We start from the raw sequence: 18,398 nt of genomic DNA, 5'->3' as shown, positions 1-18,398 counted from the left end.
TACACCACTGACGTTTTTTCTTGGCGACTGGGTTGGCCGATATTATGAATCTCAAATGACCGCGTTGGGTTCTCCGACGTTCCTGGTTCTTCCACGTCCACAACAATGTGAAGTTGACTGAACCGCGACAAGGAGGAGAAAGGGATTGTTACCGGGCAGCGCTTAGGCACCTCCGCCTCCGGCGGTGGTCCCTGTCGTGGCAATTTCTCTATCAGATATTGCGTCTAAGCAGATGAGATATTTAGATGCAAAAAGCACAAAATACTTGCAGGCAATTACTTGTCATATATATTTGTAATAAAAGTACGAACAAAGATGCATCACAACATCCATCAACAAACAACATAACAAGCATACAATATAATAATCTGAGGCCTCAGATGGGAGCTTCTCGTTGCGTCTTACTTCATACTCTAAAGATACGCTCGGGAGAAGTCCACCGATTGTTCAGAGTCGTGAGTTCTTATTCACTTGGGTTGGGTTCTGGAGGGGGTGTGTCCCCCAATAAACCAAAAGGCTTTGTTTACCAGATGGTAATCTTTACAATTGAAGCTCCCCTGGATGCCATTGGAGGGGGTGGCGGCCGTGCCATGTAACCCTCTGGCTTCATTGACGCTAGCCAGGGGGTCGAGGAACAGGCCCATACATCAAAGGATTGCATGGAAGATGATTTACAACACACGAAAACATAGGAACAGGCAGGCAATAAAATGCATCACACGACCCTCGAAGGTTCACACTTCAGATGACCCACTAGGAGAGTAGAAGGCAGGCAATATATGCATCACACAAAATAGTAACAAAACTTAAGTTCATAGTGTAGCGGGCAAGTGGGTGTGGGGTTTCCACGCCACCAAGTCAAATGATACACACAACACAGAGAGCAGTTCATAAGGTGATTTATTCAGAATCGACGAATAATTGTCTCCAGGGTGGGGTAAAGGGTAATCCAGAGTCCATAGTCCGTAGTCCGTAGTCCAGGGGTCGTCACCGGGAGGGTTCTCATGCAAAGCGGTCGGTACACAAATAATCCGTCAATTTTCAGGTTTCCTGCACTCTTTGGCCACACACAGTTCACAGTGGCTCACACCATAGTAGGCTCTCCTCCATGTGGTTGCATGCTCCCTTTTATCCCCAAGCACTCCTGCCTAATGCACCTCAGGCTTGCATCGTTAAGGAGGGAGGCAGTCCCTGTAAAGCTTGGGGGTGGAGCCAGCATGCTGCCACATACCTCCCCTCAAACACCACCCGTCCCTGGCGTCTGCCACACACCCTCCCCCTCAGCTCCGACCGGGAGGGAGGGACGGTCCAGCTCCCCAGAGCATCCCTCCTGGATAGGGCATCCGCATTCCCATGGGCTGCCCCTGACCTGTGAACAACTGAGAAGGCAAAAGGTTGTAATGATAGGAACCAGCGGGTGACCCTGGCGTTACTGTCCTTATTCCTTGACATCCAAACCAGTGGTGCATGATCTGTGACCAGGGTGAAGTGGCGCCCCAACAGGTAGTATTTCAGGGTTTCCAGGGCCCACTTGATGGCGAGACATTCCTTCTCCACCGTGGAGTATTCTTGTCCCCTCTGCAACAACTTCCGGCTGATATAAATAATCGGGTGTTCCTCACCTTCATGTAGTTGTGACAACACTGCCCCCACCCCTGTTTCCGACGCATCCGTCTGCACCACCATTGGCTTGGTGAAGTCCGGGGTTACCAGCACGGGTCCTGAACACGGTGCGCCCTTTAGGTCCTGAAAGGCTTTCTCCGTCTCCTCGGTCCATGTGACTTGGGCGGGCAGCCGGTCCCTGGTCAGATCTGTCAGAGGGCTGGCTATGGACGCAAAGTGGGGAATAAACCTCCGGTAGTAGCTGGTAAGCCCCACAAACGTGCGTACCTGTTTCTTGGTCAGGGGCCGTGGCCAGTCCTGTATCGCTTCCACCTTCTTCATCTGGGGTTTCACACATCCCCTCCAAATGGTGTATCCCAGGTACTCCGCATCCTGCAGACCTAGCTGACACTTCTTTGGGTTAGCCGTTAGCCCCGCCTCCCGTAAGGCCTGCAATACTGCGCTCACCTGCTTCACATGAGTGTCCCACTCACTCCCATGGATGACTATATCGTCAATATAGGCCACCCCGTACCCCCGATGGGGACGGAGTACCTGGTCCATCAACCTCTGGAAGGTGGGCGGGGCCCTGTGCAATCCGAAGGGTAGCTTCATGTAGTGGAACAGCCCGTCAGGAGTGAAAAAAGCAGTTTTCTCCCGCGCCTCGGGAGCTAAGGGTACCTGCCAATAACCCTTTGTCAGGTCGAGCGTGCTGATATACCGGGCGGTCCCTAGCCGTTCTATGAGTTCATCTATTCGGGGCATGGGGTAGGCGTCAAATTTAGATATCTCATTTAGCTTCCTAAAGTCATTGCAGAAGCGTATGGTGCCATCGGGTTTCGGCACCAACACTATGGGGCTGCACCACTCACTGTTTGACTCCTCAATGACTCCCGCTTCCAACATAATCTTTACCTCGGTCCTGACGGCCTCTCTCCTGGCCTCCGGTATGCGGTAGGGTCTCAATTTCACCTTTTGCCCGGGCTCAGTGATGATGTGGTGCTGTACCAGATTGGTGTGGCCCGGTTCACTGGAGAACACATCCTGGTTCTGGTCGACCAACTCCATGAGCTCCTGTCTCTGTGCTGGGCTCAGCTGTTCCCCTAGGGGCACCTTGGCAGGCCCGGTTTCACTGGTAGCCTTTGGAGGAATAGAGCAGAGTGCATCCCGGGCATTCCAACAGGTTCACATGGTAAATTTGAGTCGGGTTCCTACGTCCCGGCTGTCGGACTCTATAATTCACCTCCCCTACCTTTTCAAGTACTTCGTATGGCCCGTTCCACCGGGCCAGAAACGTACACTCTGTTGTGGGGACAAGTACCAGCACTTTATCTCCGGGCTGGAAGTTTCGCTGTTGGGCCCCTCTGTTGTAGACCCGTGCTTGGGCAACCTGGGCCTCCTGCATGTGTTCCCGCACCAGGGGCCACAAGGTGGCCATCCGGTCCCTCATGTCTCCCACGTGTTTCCACCATGGTTCGATGGGGCGACGGTTGCTGTTCCCAGGCTTCCTTCGCTATGTCCAGCAGCCCCCGGGGTCATCTCCCATAGAGGAGTTTAAATGGAGAGTGGCCGGTTGACGATTGGGGCACTTCTCTGATCGATAACATTAGATAGGGAAGCAGCTGGTCCCAATTCCGTCCGTCCGCCTCCATCACCTTCTTCAGCATCTGCTTCAGGGTCCGGTTGAACCTTTCCACTAGTCCATCGGTCTGCGGGAGATATACTGAGGTGCGCAACTGTTTTATTTGCATTAATTTGCAGAGGTCTTTCATGATTCGTGACATGAACGGGGTTCCCTGGTCTGTCAATATCTCCTCGGGAATGCCCACCCGGGAGAACATCAGGACCAACTCGCGTGCAATTCCTTTTGAGGCCATGGTGCGCAGTGGAATGGCTTCGGGGTACCTAGTGGCATAATCCAGTATCACCAGGATGTACTGGTTTCCCCGGCTGCTCTTGGGTAGTGGTCCCACCAGGTCCATGGCAATCCTGCTGAAAGGAACTGAAATAATGGGTAGGGGAATTAATGGGCCACGGAAATGTGGTTTTAGTGCCACCTGTTGGCACTCCGGGCAACTGCGGCAGTAATCATCCACTGCCCTCTTTACCCCCGGCCAGTGGACTCTTGCCTTGATCCGGTCCAGGGTCTTCTCCACCCCTAGATGAGCCACAAGAAAGTGGGAGTGTGCCCGCTGCAGGACTGATTGAACAAAGGGATGGGGCACCAACAACAACTCTACACATTCATCATTCCTCTTTACGACCTGATACAACAACTTGTTTTTGATTGCAAAATGAGGGTATGTGATCAGAACTACCCCCTCGATGGCCTTCCCGTCCACCACAGTCACCTACTGGAGAGCACTCGTCAGGTTGGGATCCTCCAGTTGGGCTGTTCCGAACCGTCCCGATAATGAGGCAGGCTCTGGCGTTGCCTCATGGTCCATCGGGAACAGATTGTCCATACTCGCCTCCCCTGCCTCCTGTCCTGTGTCCCCTGCGTCACTTCCCGATAGAGGTTCAGTTGACCCCTGTGGGTCCACCTCGTGTAGGCCACACATCCGGACCTCCCTCTTATCGGCCCTCGCCCTTCTCCGGTGTCCTCTCCCCCCTCTCCGGCCAAACTGGCCCACAGTTGGCTGAACAGCGGAGAGTCCCTCCCAATAAGAACCGGCACCGGAAGGTTTGGGACGACTCCCACTGGTCCTGTGTATTGCCCCTTTGTGGTCTGTAGGTGAAGGAGGGTAGTGGGGTAGTTCTTAGTCTCACCGTGTATGTATGTTACTGCCACAGTGTCCATCAAGCTCGGGGACCGGGCGAAGTCCGGTCGGATCAGGGTCACCATACTCCCGGAATCCAACATGGCTGTGGGAAGGACCACTTTCCTCCCCCCAGCAAACCGTCAGCAATCTGCAGGGACTCCCGGTTGTTAACTCACCGGCTGATGCCGATGACATCGAGACATCACGACTCGGACAGGTCCATGAGATGTGTCCCGGCTCGCTACACTCGTAGCACTTTCTGCTGTCTGGGTTCAGGAAAGGCCGTCGTCTCGGGGGGCTTGCTCTTGGCGTCTCCCTGGCCGGGATCCTGCCGTGGTCCTCCGTCCTTATCCGCTCCCGCTCCTTTGGGCGAGGGTTGGGTTCACCCCTCAGTGGACGTCCACTGCGTAGGACTTCCACAGCCGCCTGGTGACCTTCCACCAACTCCACCAACTGATCTGCGCTCTGTGGGTTAGCTTGGCTGGCAATTTTTTTTGCCTCGTATGGGAGGGATCGCAAGAATTTGTCCATGACCACCTTCTCTGTGGCCGTAAGCGTCAGTGGGGCAGCCGTCAGCCAGCCTTTGGCCAACCTATTTAGATCGTGCATTTGTGAGCGCGGCGACGCCGTTGCATCATAAGTCCAATCATGAAACCTCTGTGAACTACTTATCAACGTGTACCCATACCGGCGTAGTATTTCCTTCTTCAGCCCTTCGTAGTTAGACGCCTGATCGTCCGTCAGGTCCTGATACGCCTTCTGTGCTGTGCCTGACAGGAACGGTGCAAGTAGGCTGGCCCATTGTGCTGGATCCCAATTCTCCCGAACCGCCGTCCTCTCAAAGATATTGAGGTAAACCTGCTGGGGGCAAGACGGGAAGCTGTAGCACCTGCAGCCACGCCGCCATGTCCGGCTGCTAGCGCTCCCACCAGCTCCCGGGTCGTAGCCTGGTGCGCCATGCTCACTTCCACTAGCTGTTTCATCAACGCTTCCATTGTTGTCCCTGTGTTGGTCTATCTATTTAACTTGGTTTTGGCTGCAAGCACGCATTCTCCACCACGTGTAGCGGGCCAGTGGGTGTGGGGTTTCCACGCCACCAAGTCAAATGATACACACAACACAGAGAGCATTTCAATAAGGTGATTTATTCAAAATAGACAAATAATTGTCACCAGGGTGGGGAAAAGGGTAATCCAGAGTCCATAGTCCGTAGTCCGTAGTCCAGGGGTCGTCACCGGGAGGGTTCTCATGCAAAGCGGTCGGTACACAAATAATCCGTCAATGTTCAGGTTTCCTGCACATATGGCCACACACAGTTCACAGAGGCTCACTCAGAGGCACTCCGTAGTCGGCTCTCCTCCATGTGGTTGCATGCTCCCTTTTATCCCCAAGCACTACTGCCTAATGCACCTCAGGCTTGCATCGTTAAGGGAGGCAGTCCCTGTAAAGCTTGGGGGTGGAGCCAGCATGCTGCCACATACCTCCCCTCAATCACCACCCCTCCCTGGCGTCTGCCACAATAGATAGACCAAAAACGTAACAACATGTAGATTTTCCATCACAATCCCCCCTTTGATTATTTATAATCACAAAAGCATGCAACCTTTAGGATTAAAATGATAATTTAATCCCAACATGCATATGTTCATAATCTACTATGTCCGACCATGGCCTCCAAGTACAGATATTTATACCACCGTTCGCTTTTACAGAAGATAGTACGAAATCACTTAACATCACCTGAAAAAAAATATACAATTAAACTTCTATCACACTATCAATCCCATCAGATAGTGGTCCAGGGCTGGCGTCCATTCTGAATGATGTCGATTCTGGCCCCATCTCTCCCCAGGCCAGAGACGGTCTTTTGGGCCTGGTTCTGATGTGATTGTGTGTGTAAGGGTGAGTTACTTGCACTTCACCCTGGTTTCAGTGTTGGGGTGACGGCCAAGGGGGTTGGGTCGGAAGTGACCTTTGTTGTTGGTGATGGTGCCCGCTTGCAGTGGCTGGCGTAGGTCTGGGTAGCACTCTTAGCTACCTTGCTGTGATCCACATGACTTGGAATGATTCCAACCACCTTGGTGAATTCCAGGCACATCTTCGATAGTAATCCATGTATCGTGGAGTTGCCCTTCCTTGGGCTGTATCTGCTGTTGCATTGGCTTGTTGTCCCGTAGACGATGTTCTCTACGGGACCATTCTACCTCTCTACTGTCCTACCACTCCGAGGGTGGTACGCAAAATGGTTGCGTGGGTCAATTCTGTTGGATGACTTGGTTCACCAAATGTGAACCATTGTCACTGGATAATTTCTTTGGGAATCCCCCCTTTTGATAATTATCCACATAAACATCACAATCAAGTCATCTGATTTCCATATATTCAAAAGTCATAAAAAAAAACTAAAATAAAGAAACAAGGCTACCTTTTAAAAACATTTCTAAACAAAAATATTCTTCGTTTTTGATGTGTCCTCAATGCTGCTGCCGTGATACAAACACGAGTAGTTGGCAAGCAAAAACCAACCTACCCTCTACTTTAACTCTGAAAAACATTGTAGCATACATCATGCTTTTTGGGGTTAAATGTTAACGTTTTGTGCCTTAATGAATTCTACCGCTGTCGTACATTTGGATTCTGTCTAGCACATTTCTTTAACCTTCAACTTTTCTACTTGTCTATGTTTCTTCAAACCACTTTTCCTGATGACTTTCAAACCTTACAGATATCCTCTTAGAAATTATCACACAATTTATACACAGTCCTAGTTACACATTAGATCTCGTCTCTTGTAATATGCGTGAATGCTGTGTCTAGTGCGATACTTTCCGTACACTGCTCTTCTCTCCATCCGCCTGGACACGCCTCCACCTCTCTCTCTACTTCCTGCCTGTCATCCACATCACGGGCTGTCCTTTGAAGTGCCTGTCCCCACGCCTCTCCCGTCTCTTTGTCTTTGTTCAGGCCACTTCCTTGTGGCTCCACAGGCACCATGGAGGCCACCACTCTGGTGCTGTTGGTCCTGCTGGACTGTCTCCTTGTGTCGTCCAGCAGACCGTTCCGTAGCTCTTCAGGTGGGCCTCCCATGGTCTGTAACTTCATAAAGTCTGATGTAGAGGAGCTACGATTACGATTTAATCGGCCGATTAAAAAAAAAAAAAAAAAAGGCTATAAAACATAGTTTTTGATACCTTAAATATACTTTAAACACTTTTGACGAATATGTGAATTGAATGCAGAACCTTTGAGTGTTTTAGATTAGATATACAGTCAAAAATGAGTGTAATGTAAAATAAATAACTCCCAAAGTGCTGCGCTCGTGAGCAGTGACTAACACGTGCGTGCTGAGCAGTATGGTCTCACCGTTAGAGTCTACAGTATAACAAATTAACATGGCCTGGGACCTAAAGAAAAACAGGCACAACATGCTCAAACAACGCGTCTTGTGTACATTGGTGAGGTGAGCGCGCAGCTGCCTGAGCGAGCATGCTTTCATGTTGTACGGTAAAATTCAATCTCCTCTTTTTTACTCCAGCTAAAGTTGTTAGTTAGCAAGGCGAGTAGGAGCGCAATCTGCAGGATACTAGGCGCAATAACATTTCTAAAAAAATAAAAAATAAAAAATAAAATAAAATAAATAATCGGTTGTAATCGACGTCTTTTTGGCAGATGTCGATTATTTTCAAAAAGGCTATAATCGGCCGATTAAATCGGCAGGCCGATGAATCGGTCGGGCCCTAGTCGTGACGTGGGGTATTTGCACTGTATTGGGCCACTGGTCGGGCTGAAAGCAGGAGAAGGAGGAGGGTTGTCCAGGTCCGGATCTATTTGAACAAAACTCGATGCAGATGGGTTATCTTTCTCCCAACCCCTTTCCTTATCTTGTCTTGCCTTACGTTCTCATCTATCTCTTCTCCTTTCATAACACATACTTCTTCCAATCTCTCTCATACGTTCGTCAATTCACCTTGTTGCCATTTTGACCATAAAACATTAACAAAATATCATAAAATAAAAAATCTGCATTTTCAATATTAGGCAACTGTTGTCCCCGTCACGTTGTCAGTCGGGGGTCAGTCGGGGTTAGTCTGGGTCAGTCGGGGTCATGTCATGGCTGTGTGATATGGTTGACCATTAAACTGGTTGTGATAGATTGTAAAATTTGAGTATCCACTGTCTAAAATAGCCCGTTGTTTAAAATAACCATATATAATAACCATATATAATATTACATTTAGCTGATCAGGTCGCGTAAGGCTGGTGAGAACCATACAACAATCATTTGGATGTGGTGCTTGTGTGTTGTGACGCTGAGACCATTTTGCGTGTTTGTTGTGTTTGTGTTATGGTGCTCATACCTCCTCCTTGGACCTGGCCTGCTCCTGTATCCCGTCAATGCGAATTCCCCCTTTCACCTCTGCCTCTTGGATGATTCACAGTCACTTCACGGGAAGGTGCGGATTCCCAGTCGTCCGCTTCATCGTTTTCCTCATTTCTAATGGGACAATCTTTTAATCAATGATCCTTGGAGCCACAATAAAAACTGTCCCGGTTGATTAATCCACGGGACTTTCTACCTTCTGGCCGGTCGGTTCTTTGGTCTTTGTCACGACGGGTGGGCCTACGATCCTTCAGTTGGGCGAGGTGAAGTTTCTGGGTCACCTCTTTGTCTTTCTTCTGCCCGAGCATTGCTTTACTCTTGAAGAGGTCTTCTGCGTGGGTGGCGTGACTTATAATCAAATCAAGTCTGGCGGTACGCCACCCAATGCAGTGTCTGTTTGAACTCTGATATGTTCTTGGCCAGCGCGTCCAGTAAGGCCGCGGTGAGGCTTTCTTCGTACGGAGTCTGAACTACTCAGTCGGTCGGTACCGGCATTCCACCATGGTTTTTGAACTCCTTTTCAACACGGTCCACCAGGTCAGCCCCCATTTCGCCTGGTTGTTGTTGGACCTTGCGGAGAGCGGTCCAGTCTCTAACCAAGGGGAACCCCCCCGCCTGGCCCAATGGCACATTCCCTCTACCAGCCGGCGGTATACGGACCCTTGATCCCAACTGAACATTAAATCAGCTTCGTCCCTTCCGGGCATGTCGCCTTGAATACGACCCCACCTTAGGGTCAGTCTGTACGTACAGAGTTGGCGAACTTCGCTGATGGAGGCCTTGTGTTGTTGGACCAGCTCAAGAAGGGATGTGGCGAAGGCAGCCCCTCCCACTGCAGATGGGTCTGGGAGCCATTCCGCTAGGTCCTTAATGTCACTGGGTCTCCATGCAAGGAAAACGTATTCTGGACTGCCATCCTGGGAGTTCAGTACTTTGATCCTGGGGAATTGCCCATCCCTCACGTCCCCATGTTGAGGAATTGGGGAGAACGCCATTCCCTGGTTCCTCAAACGGCTGGCGACGGGTTCCCGCTTGGTCGGTGTGGCCGTCGCCTGCTGGAATGATTGTGGAGCTTTCCCCTGGCTACGAGTTGCAGGCCTATCTCCTGTCGTGCTTCATGCGGGTGCTTCCTCCTCTTCTTTGAGGTCAGGGTAGAGATTGTCCGATGAGGCGGCTTCATGGGCGTTGTCATACGGGGGAGGTGAAGGGGGATTTGCACGCGGTACGCCGGTGCAGTCCAGGTCCGGGTCTATATCTCGGGTGACATTGAGATTAAAAATCCCCACACTCTCTACGCTCTCTGTCCCTGGCTGATTTTTTTTTCTATCCTGGCCCTCTCTTTCCCGCAAATAAAATGCACACCAGCATAGTTCGGAACTTTTCTTTTTCTTCTCTGACTCCAACATCCGTCTCTCTAACTCATTTAACCGTTTTAAGCTAAAACTCCCCATCTCAGGAAAGCCCAGTTTACACCAGTATTTTAAACCCTCCAGAGCCGCATCACCATGTTTCTCCAACATTACCTTTGCAGGTCCGGTTATTTCTGTTTTTCCTGATCTATTACCCATGTTTTAGATCCTTTTACACTATGTAGATGTGCATGAATGATGATAGTGTAGACAGCGAACGGTGTTACACCCACTAGCTTTATTAGCCCAGTTCCAACCACCAACAACGACCAACGCGCCCCAGCATGCTGTGCCTCCCCGTGACGTCAGCACGCAGTAGCAGTAACCATAGAGACTGTCAACATAGTCTACATCCCCCTTCTTAAGTTATATGCTAACGAGGCACATAGTATGAAATAGCAGATAATAGAAAATAGCAGATAATAGAACATGGCACATAATAGAACATGGCACATAATAGAAAATAGCAGACTTGCATATAATGAAAACCCAAGCATCTAATACAGAACATGTAACATATCTGTTTTTTTGTTTTTTTTTGTTTTTTAGAAAGAGTGTCCAACAGTCCACACAGCCAGAACAGGCTGGGGGTCAAATGTCAGTGTGCCAGCACATCACAGAGCTGGTCTGTGACAAAGTCCTCGTAGAGAGAGCTGGGTCTCGACGCTCTCCCTGAGCGAGTAAAAATCACAGGCCGCTGTCCCTGTGACAATTCCGGTCCCACACTGTGATGTTGTGGGCTTCGTGGATGTGCGACTACAGCAACAGCAGGTGGGTCCCCTGCCGTGGAGTCAGGAACATAGGTCTCAGGTGTCTGGAGTAGGTGGCGTCTGTTCCTGACATATGTTGCATCTCCAGCCTGGACCTGGTAACTATTTGGTTGTGGTGCTGTTCCTAGCACTGTTGCCAGTCTGTCGTGTCCTCTCTTTGTCTGCATTCTCACTGTCTGCCCAGCTCGCAGTGGAGCCAGTGGCCTAGCTGATTTGTCGTAGTAGGCCTTTCCACTCTGTCTCACCTGTGTTAGAGCCATCTGGACCTGTTTCTCCACTTCGGGTGAGTACATGGCTTTGGTCATGGGAATGAAAGCCCTGGTGCGCCGAGAGAGAAGGCATTGAGCTGGCGACGGCAACCCGTCCCTGGGCATGTTGCGAAGGCTGAGGAGAGCGGCGTTCTATCTCGTGCACATTATCACACATTATCTCGTGCACATTTCTCCAACAGGTGCTTTGCCGAGCGCACAGCCCTCTCAGCAAGCCCATTGGACTGAGGGTACAGTGGACTGCTGGTGACATGACATCTATCTCGAACCAGCCAGAGTAGGAGTCCACAAGCACAAGATGCTCCTTCCCCTCCCACTCAAAAACATCTGCTGCGGTGAGGGACCAGGGTAGGTCAGGGATGTCATGCAGTTGAAGGGGCTCCTTAGGCTGGTGTGGCTTGAGAGCATTGCAGGGGGTACACCTGGAAACTTCCCTTTAATGTCAGTGTAGATGGTCGGCCAGAACATTGTCTCCCTGGCCCTGCGCTTCGTGGCCTCGAGACCAGGGTGGCCCTGGTGCAGCTGTTGCATGTAGTAATGCTGGAGGGAGTGTGGAATGATGAACCGCCGTCCACGGAGGAGCAAACCACTGTCACTCGTGAGTTCCTCTCTCATGGCGTAGAACGGTCGCAGGTCACGTGGCACCTCCTTAAATGCATCGGGCCAGCCTGCAGAAACGACCTCAGCGAGACGCCGGCAGAGAGGATCAGCCAACGTCTCGCGCTTCAGTTCCTCAACCCTGTGTGAGGAGAGGACGTCCACCACCATAACCTCGTACTCCTCCATTTCCTCAGCTTGGTCAGTGGAGGGAAGATGTGCACGGGAGAGAGCATCAGTGACGTAGAGCTCCCTGCCCCTCTTGTAGATGACGTCGAGGTTGTAACTCTGCAGGCGGAGCATCATCCTTTGTAGGCGCGCAGAGGCTGTGTGAAGTGGCTTTTTTAGTATGGTAATGAGCGGCTGATGGTCAGTCTCAACAGTCACAGCCCGTCCATATATGTAGTGATGGAATTTTGTGCAAGCATAGACAAGGGCCAGGAGCTCTTTCTCAATCTGAGCATAGCGTGACTCAGTCTCTGTGAGGGCCCTGGAAGCGAAAGCCACCGGTCTGCCGTTCCTTGAGCTTTGTGAACGCCGCTGTGTGGAGCTCCAGCCAGCACCAGTCTACATCCTGGCGCAACAGCTCGCGCAGGGGCGCCGTGGCCTCGCTGTAGTCTGGTACAAATTTGGCCAAGTAGTTGGTCATAGCTAGGAACCTTAGGAGACCGTTCTTTTCCTCAGGCGGGGGAATCAGGCGGACGGCAGTGGTCTTGGCAGGGTCGGGTTTCACACCCTGGTCGGTGAGCAGGTGACCGACATAAGCAACCTCAGTGACCCTGAAACGGCACTTCTCAGGGTTCAGTCTGAGATTGACAGCCCGTATCCTGTCCATGACTTGGCGGAGACGGAGATCATGCTCCTCTCTCGAACGGCCCCACACTAAAATGTCATCTATCACAATTGCACACGGCAGTCCTTCGAAAAGCTGCTCCATGCACCGCTGGAATACTTCACTCCCCGTGGTGATGCCATAGGGCATCCGCAGGAAGGCATAACGGCCCACAGGAGTCATGAAGGTGGTGAGTTTCGAGGATTCTTTGCTGAGCGGCACCTGCCAGAAACCACACTTAGCATCCAGAATGCTGAACAGCTTGGCATCAGGCATGTCAGCGATCACCTCTTCCACAGTTTTCAGTGGGTGGTGGGGTCTGAGGAGGGCTTGGTTGAGGTTGACGGGGTCGATGCACAGTCTAATGCTCCCATCTCGTTTGCTCGCAGCCACCATGGCTCAAACCCATTCAGTGGGCTCCTGAACTGGTGTGATGACTCCGAGTCGGGTCCCAGGCGCATGTGATACACCACCGGCAGCTTGCCAATGGCGCTGGTGTCGAACAGGTCCTTGTACTCCGTCAGCCCTGGCGCCTCCTGCTGGACGACGGCATGCACCTCTGGTCCAAAAATCACATAGCCGAGCCTGACACTGTCTCTGAGACCCAGCAGTGGTTTGACGTTTCTGTCCACAAATTGGAAACGTAGCAAACCACAACTAAAAACCATGTCGCACCAAGAGTCTGGATTATATGACCTACGTACGCTACAAGATTTGCTCTTTTGTTGAGATTGACGTGAGCAGTAGGATCAATGTACTGTAGAAGAGCCCTGGATATGACGTTGCATTTGGCCCCAGTGTCAATTTGCACAGTCAGCTGTCTGCCAGTGTTGCATGCAGACAGCTCAGCAAACCTTTCATCTTGTCCACACACATCCTCTGGCTTGTCTATGCTCTCACAGTAAAACATTTCCACAGTCTCAGAGTGAAACACATCAGTTGGCCCTTGCAGTGGCTGCGTGTCAAGTTCACTCACGTGTGTATATCTGCCTCTGCGTGCAGCGGGGGGCGGAGCCTGCCCTGGCCTGTTGGGGGCAAACGGTTTGCCTGATCTGCAGCATCTAGAAAAATGGTTCATTCTTCCACACGTGTTGCAGCGCTTGTTGAGCGCTGGACATTTGTTCCGGTCTGGTGCGTGTTGGCCACCACAGTTTGTGCATGGGTCGAATTGCACTGTGCACACCTCTGCTTCCTTTTTTAAGTCTCTGTTGCCCTTCTCAGATCGTTCGTGTAGCATGCAGATCTCAACGGCCGAATTAAGCATCAGTTTCTTCTCCTTTAAAAGCTGTGCACGGACAGAGTCATTGTGAATACCACAGACCAAACGATCTCTAATCAGTTCATCATGCAGTGTCCCGAAGTCACATTTCTTGGCCATGACCTTCAACGCGGTAACATATGACTGGATTGACTCATGCCGTTTCTGGTCAGTTGTGTTGAATGCCTGTCTGTCCATAATCACGTTCTTTACCGGCAGGCATAATTCCTCAAATTTCTTTACCAGCACGGCAGGGTCCTCGCGATCCTCGTCGGCCGCAAAATCAAATGTGTCGAGTTATCCAATGCCTCCGGACCGGCGAGGTTGAGAAACGTGTAGGCTTGCACTTTCGTACTAGCCGTCGCCAGCCCGGCGTTGCTATAGACATGCCATTCCCGCTTGAACTTCTCCCAGTTGTGAGCGATATCCTCATTAAAGACGAGCGGGTCAATCCGGCGGAGTCCTTGTGCCATCTTAAATTAGATTCGGCTCACTTCTGACACCATGTAGATGTGCATGAATGATGATAGTGTAGACAGCGAACGGTGTTACACCCACTAGCTTTATTAGCCCAGTTCCAACCACCAACAACGACCAACGCGCCCCAGCATGCTGTGCCTCCCCGTGACGTCAGCACGCAGTAGCAGTAACCATAGAGACTGTCAACATTGTCTCCACACTATTAGTTATTATTTAACGAATTATCTCATATCTTTCTTTCTTTCTTTTTATTTATTATACAGGAAAGTATTAGAAGTAACAAAGTTACAATATAAAACGGGCCTGTCTCAGTAAAATATCTGATTTCCAGCAGGTTCCTGTTCTGCAGCACATGTAACATGTAACAGGGACAAGGCACATCGCACGTCACATTTACATACAACACATAACAGGGACATAGCACGTAAAAGTCAGTGTTTGCAAGTGTATGTGTTGAGGAGTAACAATTTATATGCTTTTTTGAACTATATCCCCGTAACCTCCTTGTTACTACACACATATACATATATTTATTAATGAATGCCTATTATTATTATTATTTATATATATATATATGACACCAACCGCGTTTCAACGGGTTTCCCTTTACCGTCCCCGACAGACCCGAGCTGCCCTTTCTGTTACATATATAATCATATATATATTGACGGAACCGGAGCTTTACCGTATGTTCCTATAACAGAGTTTCCTTGAACAAGGCCTATCGTTCAGACATAAGTTTACGTTTACCGAAACATCTATATACCGTTCCTGTAACGGATTTCATTTTGAAGCTTTAAACAGTATTGTGATCTCACCTGCTCGAATTATTTTTCCTTTGGATACCGTACTGAAGAACCCCTACTTCATCCCCCACAGACACCCTTTCCTCGACCCCATTAGTCTGGTTACAGTCACCTGGAGGCGAGGTAGAGCTTTGGGACTGAGACCGAATCCTCAGACCTGACTTGGCAGATCTTCAGGTTAGGTATCCCGGACGAGCCCCCAAATTGTCGTGGCAATTTCTCTATCAGAGTTTGCGTCTAAGACAGATGAGTTATTTAGATGCAAAAAGCACACAATACTGTAGACATTTGGTGGTCATATATATTTGTAATAAAAGTACGAACAAAGATACATCACAACATGCATCAACAAACAATAAAACAGGCAAACATTACAATAATCTTAGGCCTCAGATGGTAGCTTCTCGTTGCGTCTTACTTCATACTCTAAAGGTACGCTCGGGAGAAGTCCACCGATTGTTCAGAGTCGTGAGTTCTTATTCACTTGGGTTGGGTTCTGGAGGGGGTGTGTCCCCCAATAAACCAAAAGCCTTGGTTTACCAGATGGTAATCTTTACAATTGAAGCTCCCCTGGATGCCATTGGAGGGGGTGGCGGCCGTGCCATGTAACCCTCTGGCTTCGTTGACGCTAGCCAGGGGGTCGAGGAACAGGCCCATACATCAAAGGATTGCATGGAAGATGATTTACAACACACGAAATCATAAGAACAGGCAGGCAATCGAAGGTTCACACTTCAGATGACCCACTAGGAGAGTAGAAGGCAGGCAATATATGCATCACACAAAATAGTAACAAAACTTAAGTTCATAGATAGACCAAAAACGTAACAACATGTAGATTTTCATCACATCCCTCAGCGGGGCTCAAGCGGAGACATTCGCCGCCAACAATCCCTTTCTCCTCCATGTCGTGGTTCATGTTCTTGAGGGAGTCAAAGCCAAAGTTCCTTGCCCCCAATTCATTCTCAACCTTGGCTGAGATAACCCCCACTACGAGTCTCGTTGTAGAAATACCAGAGACGAGAGTCCGACGTGTTATACGCCATAACACCAAAAGCAGAACGGTTATCCAAATAACAAGGAAGTGTATAACATTTCTGGAGCTCTGTATCTAAATAATATCATATAATACATACATATCTATATCATATAATACATATTATCACGGCCAAAAGCTGTGTGTGCCTCCAGACGATATTATGAATCACAAACGACTTTGTCGGGTTCTGCGACGTCTCTGGTTCTTCAACTTTCACATCAATCTGAAGTAGACTGAACCGCGCGCTGCCTGCTGCCGGCTGCCCGCTGACGGGCGATGGTGCCTCACGGCAACTGGCGGCATGTCGCAGTTCATGTACCTCAGCGAGTCAAAGCCAAAGTTCCTTTCCCCCAATTCCTTCTCAACCATGGCTCAGATAACCCCCACTACAGTCTCATTGTGGAAATACGTTGTGTCAAAGAACCGACAAGAAACACTTGCGTTACAGTGTGTGTATTCACACACACACATTTGGCGCTCGCACGGTCGTGTCTCATTGGCGGGCCAACGTCTCTGGGCGGGCCAGGCAGAGTAAGGGGAGGAGCTTAGATGCTTTATGACGACATAAATAAAGACATTCCAAATCAGTGCGCTTGAGCCTCCGTTTTTTCAAAGGCGAGCAGAACAGCTAGTGCTCGTTTTACACCAAACGCAAGTTTTAGCCACTGAGGGACCATAGGCAGGCTAGGGGAACTCATATTTATGTTAGAAAACCTCATAAAGTGAGATTTTCATGTCATGGGACCTTTAACCAAACGAGGGCGTTATACCCTGGTTTGAAGTACCGTGTTCTCCCTTCTGCCCATCTCCCCGAGGCCAGCTACAAGAAGACATCCACAGAGCTGTACCAGTCCCGGGCCAGGGGTCACATGCTGAGCCTGCAGTCCTCCCAGATCAGTGCCAACCCGGGCCAGGAGGACCGCCGGCGCCCGGGCCCCGCCTCGCTGGACCCCGACGGGCCGGCCGGCCGCCCCGAGGTCCCTGGAGCAACGAGGGACTCGGTCTTCCCTCTTGGAACGCCGAGTCATTTAGGAAGAGGGGAATGTGTCTGAGAGGGATTGGTCGATTTGGTAGTTGTTGTTGTTGATTAAAGGTCCAGTGTGTCGAATTTATAAACAGCGGTGGGGATTACAACCCACTGAAAACTCAGACCCCTCACCCCTCAAACTATTGACCGCGGGGGCCTGTCTTGGCCTGTGTTGTGTAAGGTGCAACATTAATTTTAAGAAAGCGACATTAACGGCTCTAGACTGCAAATGAATCTTTTTTTTTATTTTATCAATCATTATCACTATGATTACTGTACATGTTCAAGGACATGGTGGAGGTTACAGCCTATTCACGATACTCAACACCCAGTCCTCTGATTGCATCCATAGTGGTGAACTTCATTCATAGACCTCTAATTATCATACGTGTTATATGTTTTGATCAACCATCTCGATAGCAGTCGGCGCTCCAAGCCAATGTTGACTCGCACTGCGGGAGGTGAATATACCAACTTTCCCGAAGTAGTGGTAGCCTAGTTTTATTTTTCGAACAGGGAAATCATCCTCAAAAACGACACCTCCGAAATACGGATGCATTTAAGAATGCATGCAAGTCTGTTCCGCAAGATTCCACTAAATTCTATACACTAAACCAAACCAAATGTGGCTAAATTCCATTGACAAATCTGAAAACTTATGATGGAAACTTTTTATTCTCTCTTCTGGCCCACATTACTTTTTCTTCTTTCTTCTAGAACACATTACTTTTTATACTCTCTTCTGGTACACATTACTTGTTATTCTCTCTTCTGGAACACATCACTTTCTCACTCTGCATTTCAATGCTCTTTGAACAGAACCTGGAGATTATTTGTTGAACCCTCGTTGACAAGCTTTTCTCTGAGTTGAGATGTGCCGCCAGACCAACTGGTTTGGGACAACTAGTCTTGCATAAAATAAAAGATGAATGAATTATTATTGATTTAAGTCTTGTTTCAACTTTATGACCAACGTATGAACCGTTAGTTTGGCCATGCCTCACCGTCCTTGAGAGGCGAGCCGCCTATAATTCATTTTCATTAATAATTCATTGAATTTATTTAGCGCTTTTCTAGACACTCAAAGACGCCTACAGTGAAGGGGGGGGGGGGGGGGACCTCACTAACCACCACCAGTATGTAGCACCCATTTGGGTGATGCACGG

The 18,398-nt window shown here is 49.7% G+C and overlaps 1 protein-coding gene across 2 annotated transcripts in view; it reads left to right on the top strand.

The window, feature by feature from the left end:
- Positions 1–18,191, top strand: part of LOC130381208 (copper-transporting ATPase 2-like) — a 104,686-nt gene extending 86,495 nt beyond the window's left edge. For both annotated transcript variants that reach the window (XM_056588680.1, XM_056588679.1), the window contains one exon: positions 17,026–18,191. In XM_056588680.1, coding sequence (XP_056444655.1) covers positions 17,026–17,257 — 232 coding nt within the window. In that variant the 3' untranslated portion in view covers positions 17,258–18,191. The remainder of the gene's footprint in view (positions 1–17,025) is intronic.
- Positions 18,192–18,398: the final 207 nt, after the last annotated feature.

The sequence above is a fragment of the Gadus chalcogrammus genome, chromosome 4 (genome assembly GCF_026213295.1).
Source record: "Gadus chalcogrammus isolate NIFS_2021 chromosome 4, NIFS_Gcha_1.0, whole genome shotgun sequence".
NCBI lineage: Eukaryota > Metazoa > Chordata > Actinopteri > Gadiformes > Gadidae > Gadus > Gadus chalcogrammus.
This window is presented reverse-complemented; position numbering and strand designations above follow the sequence as displayed.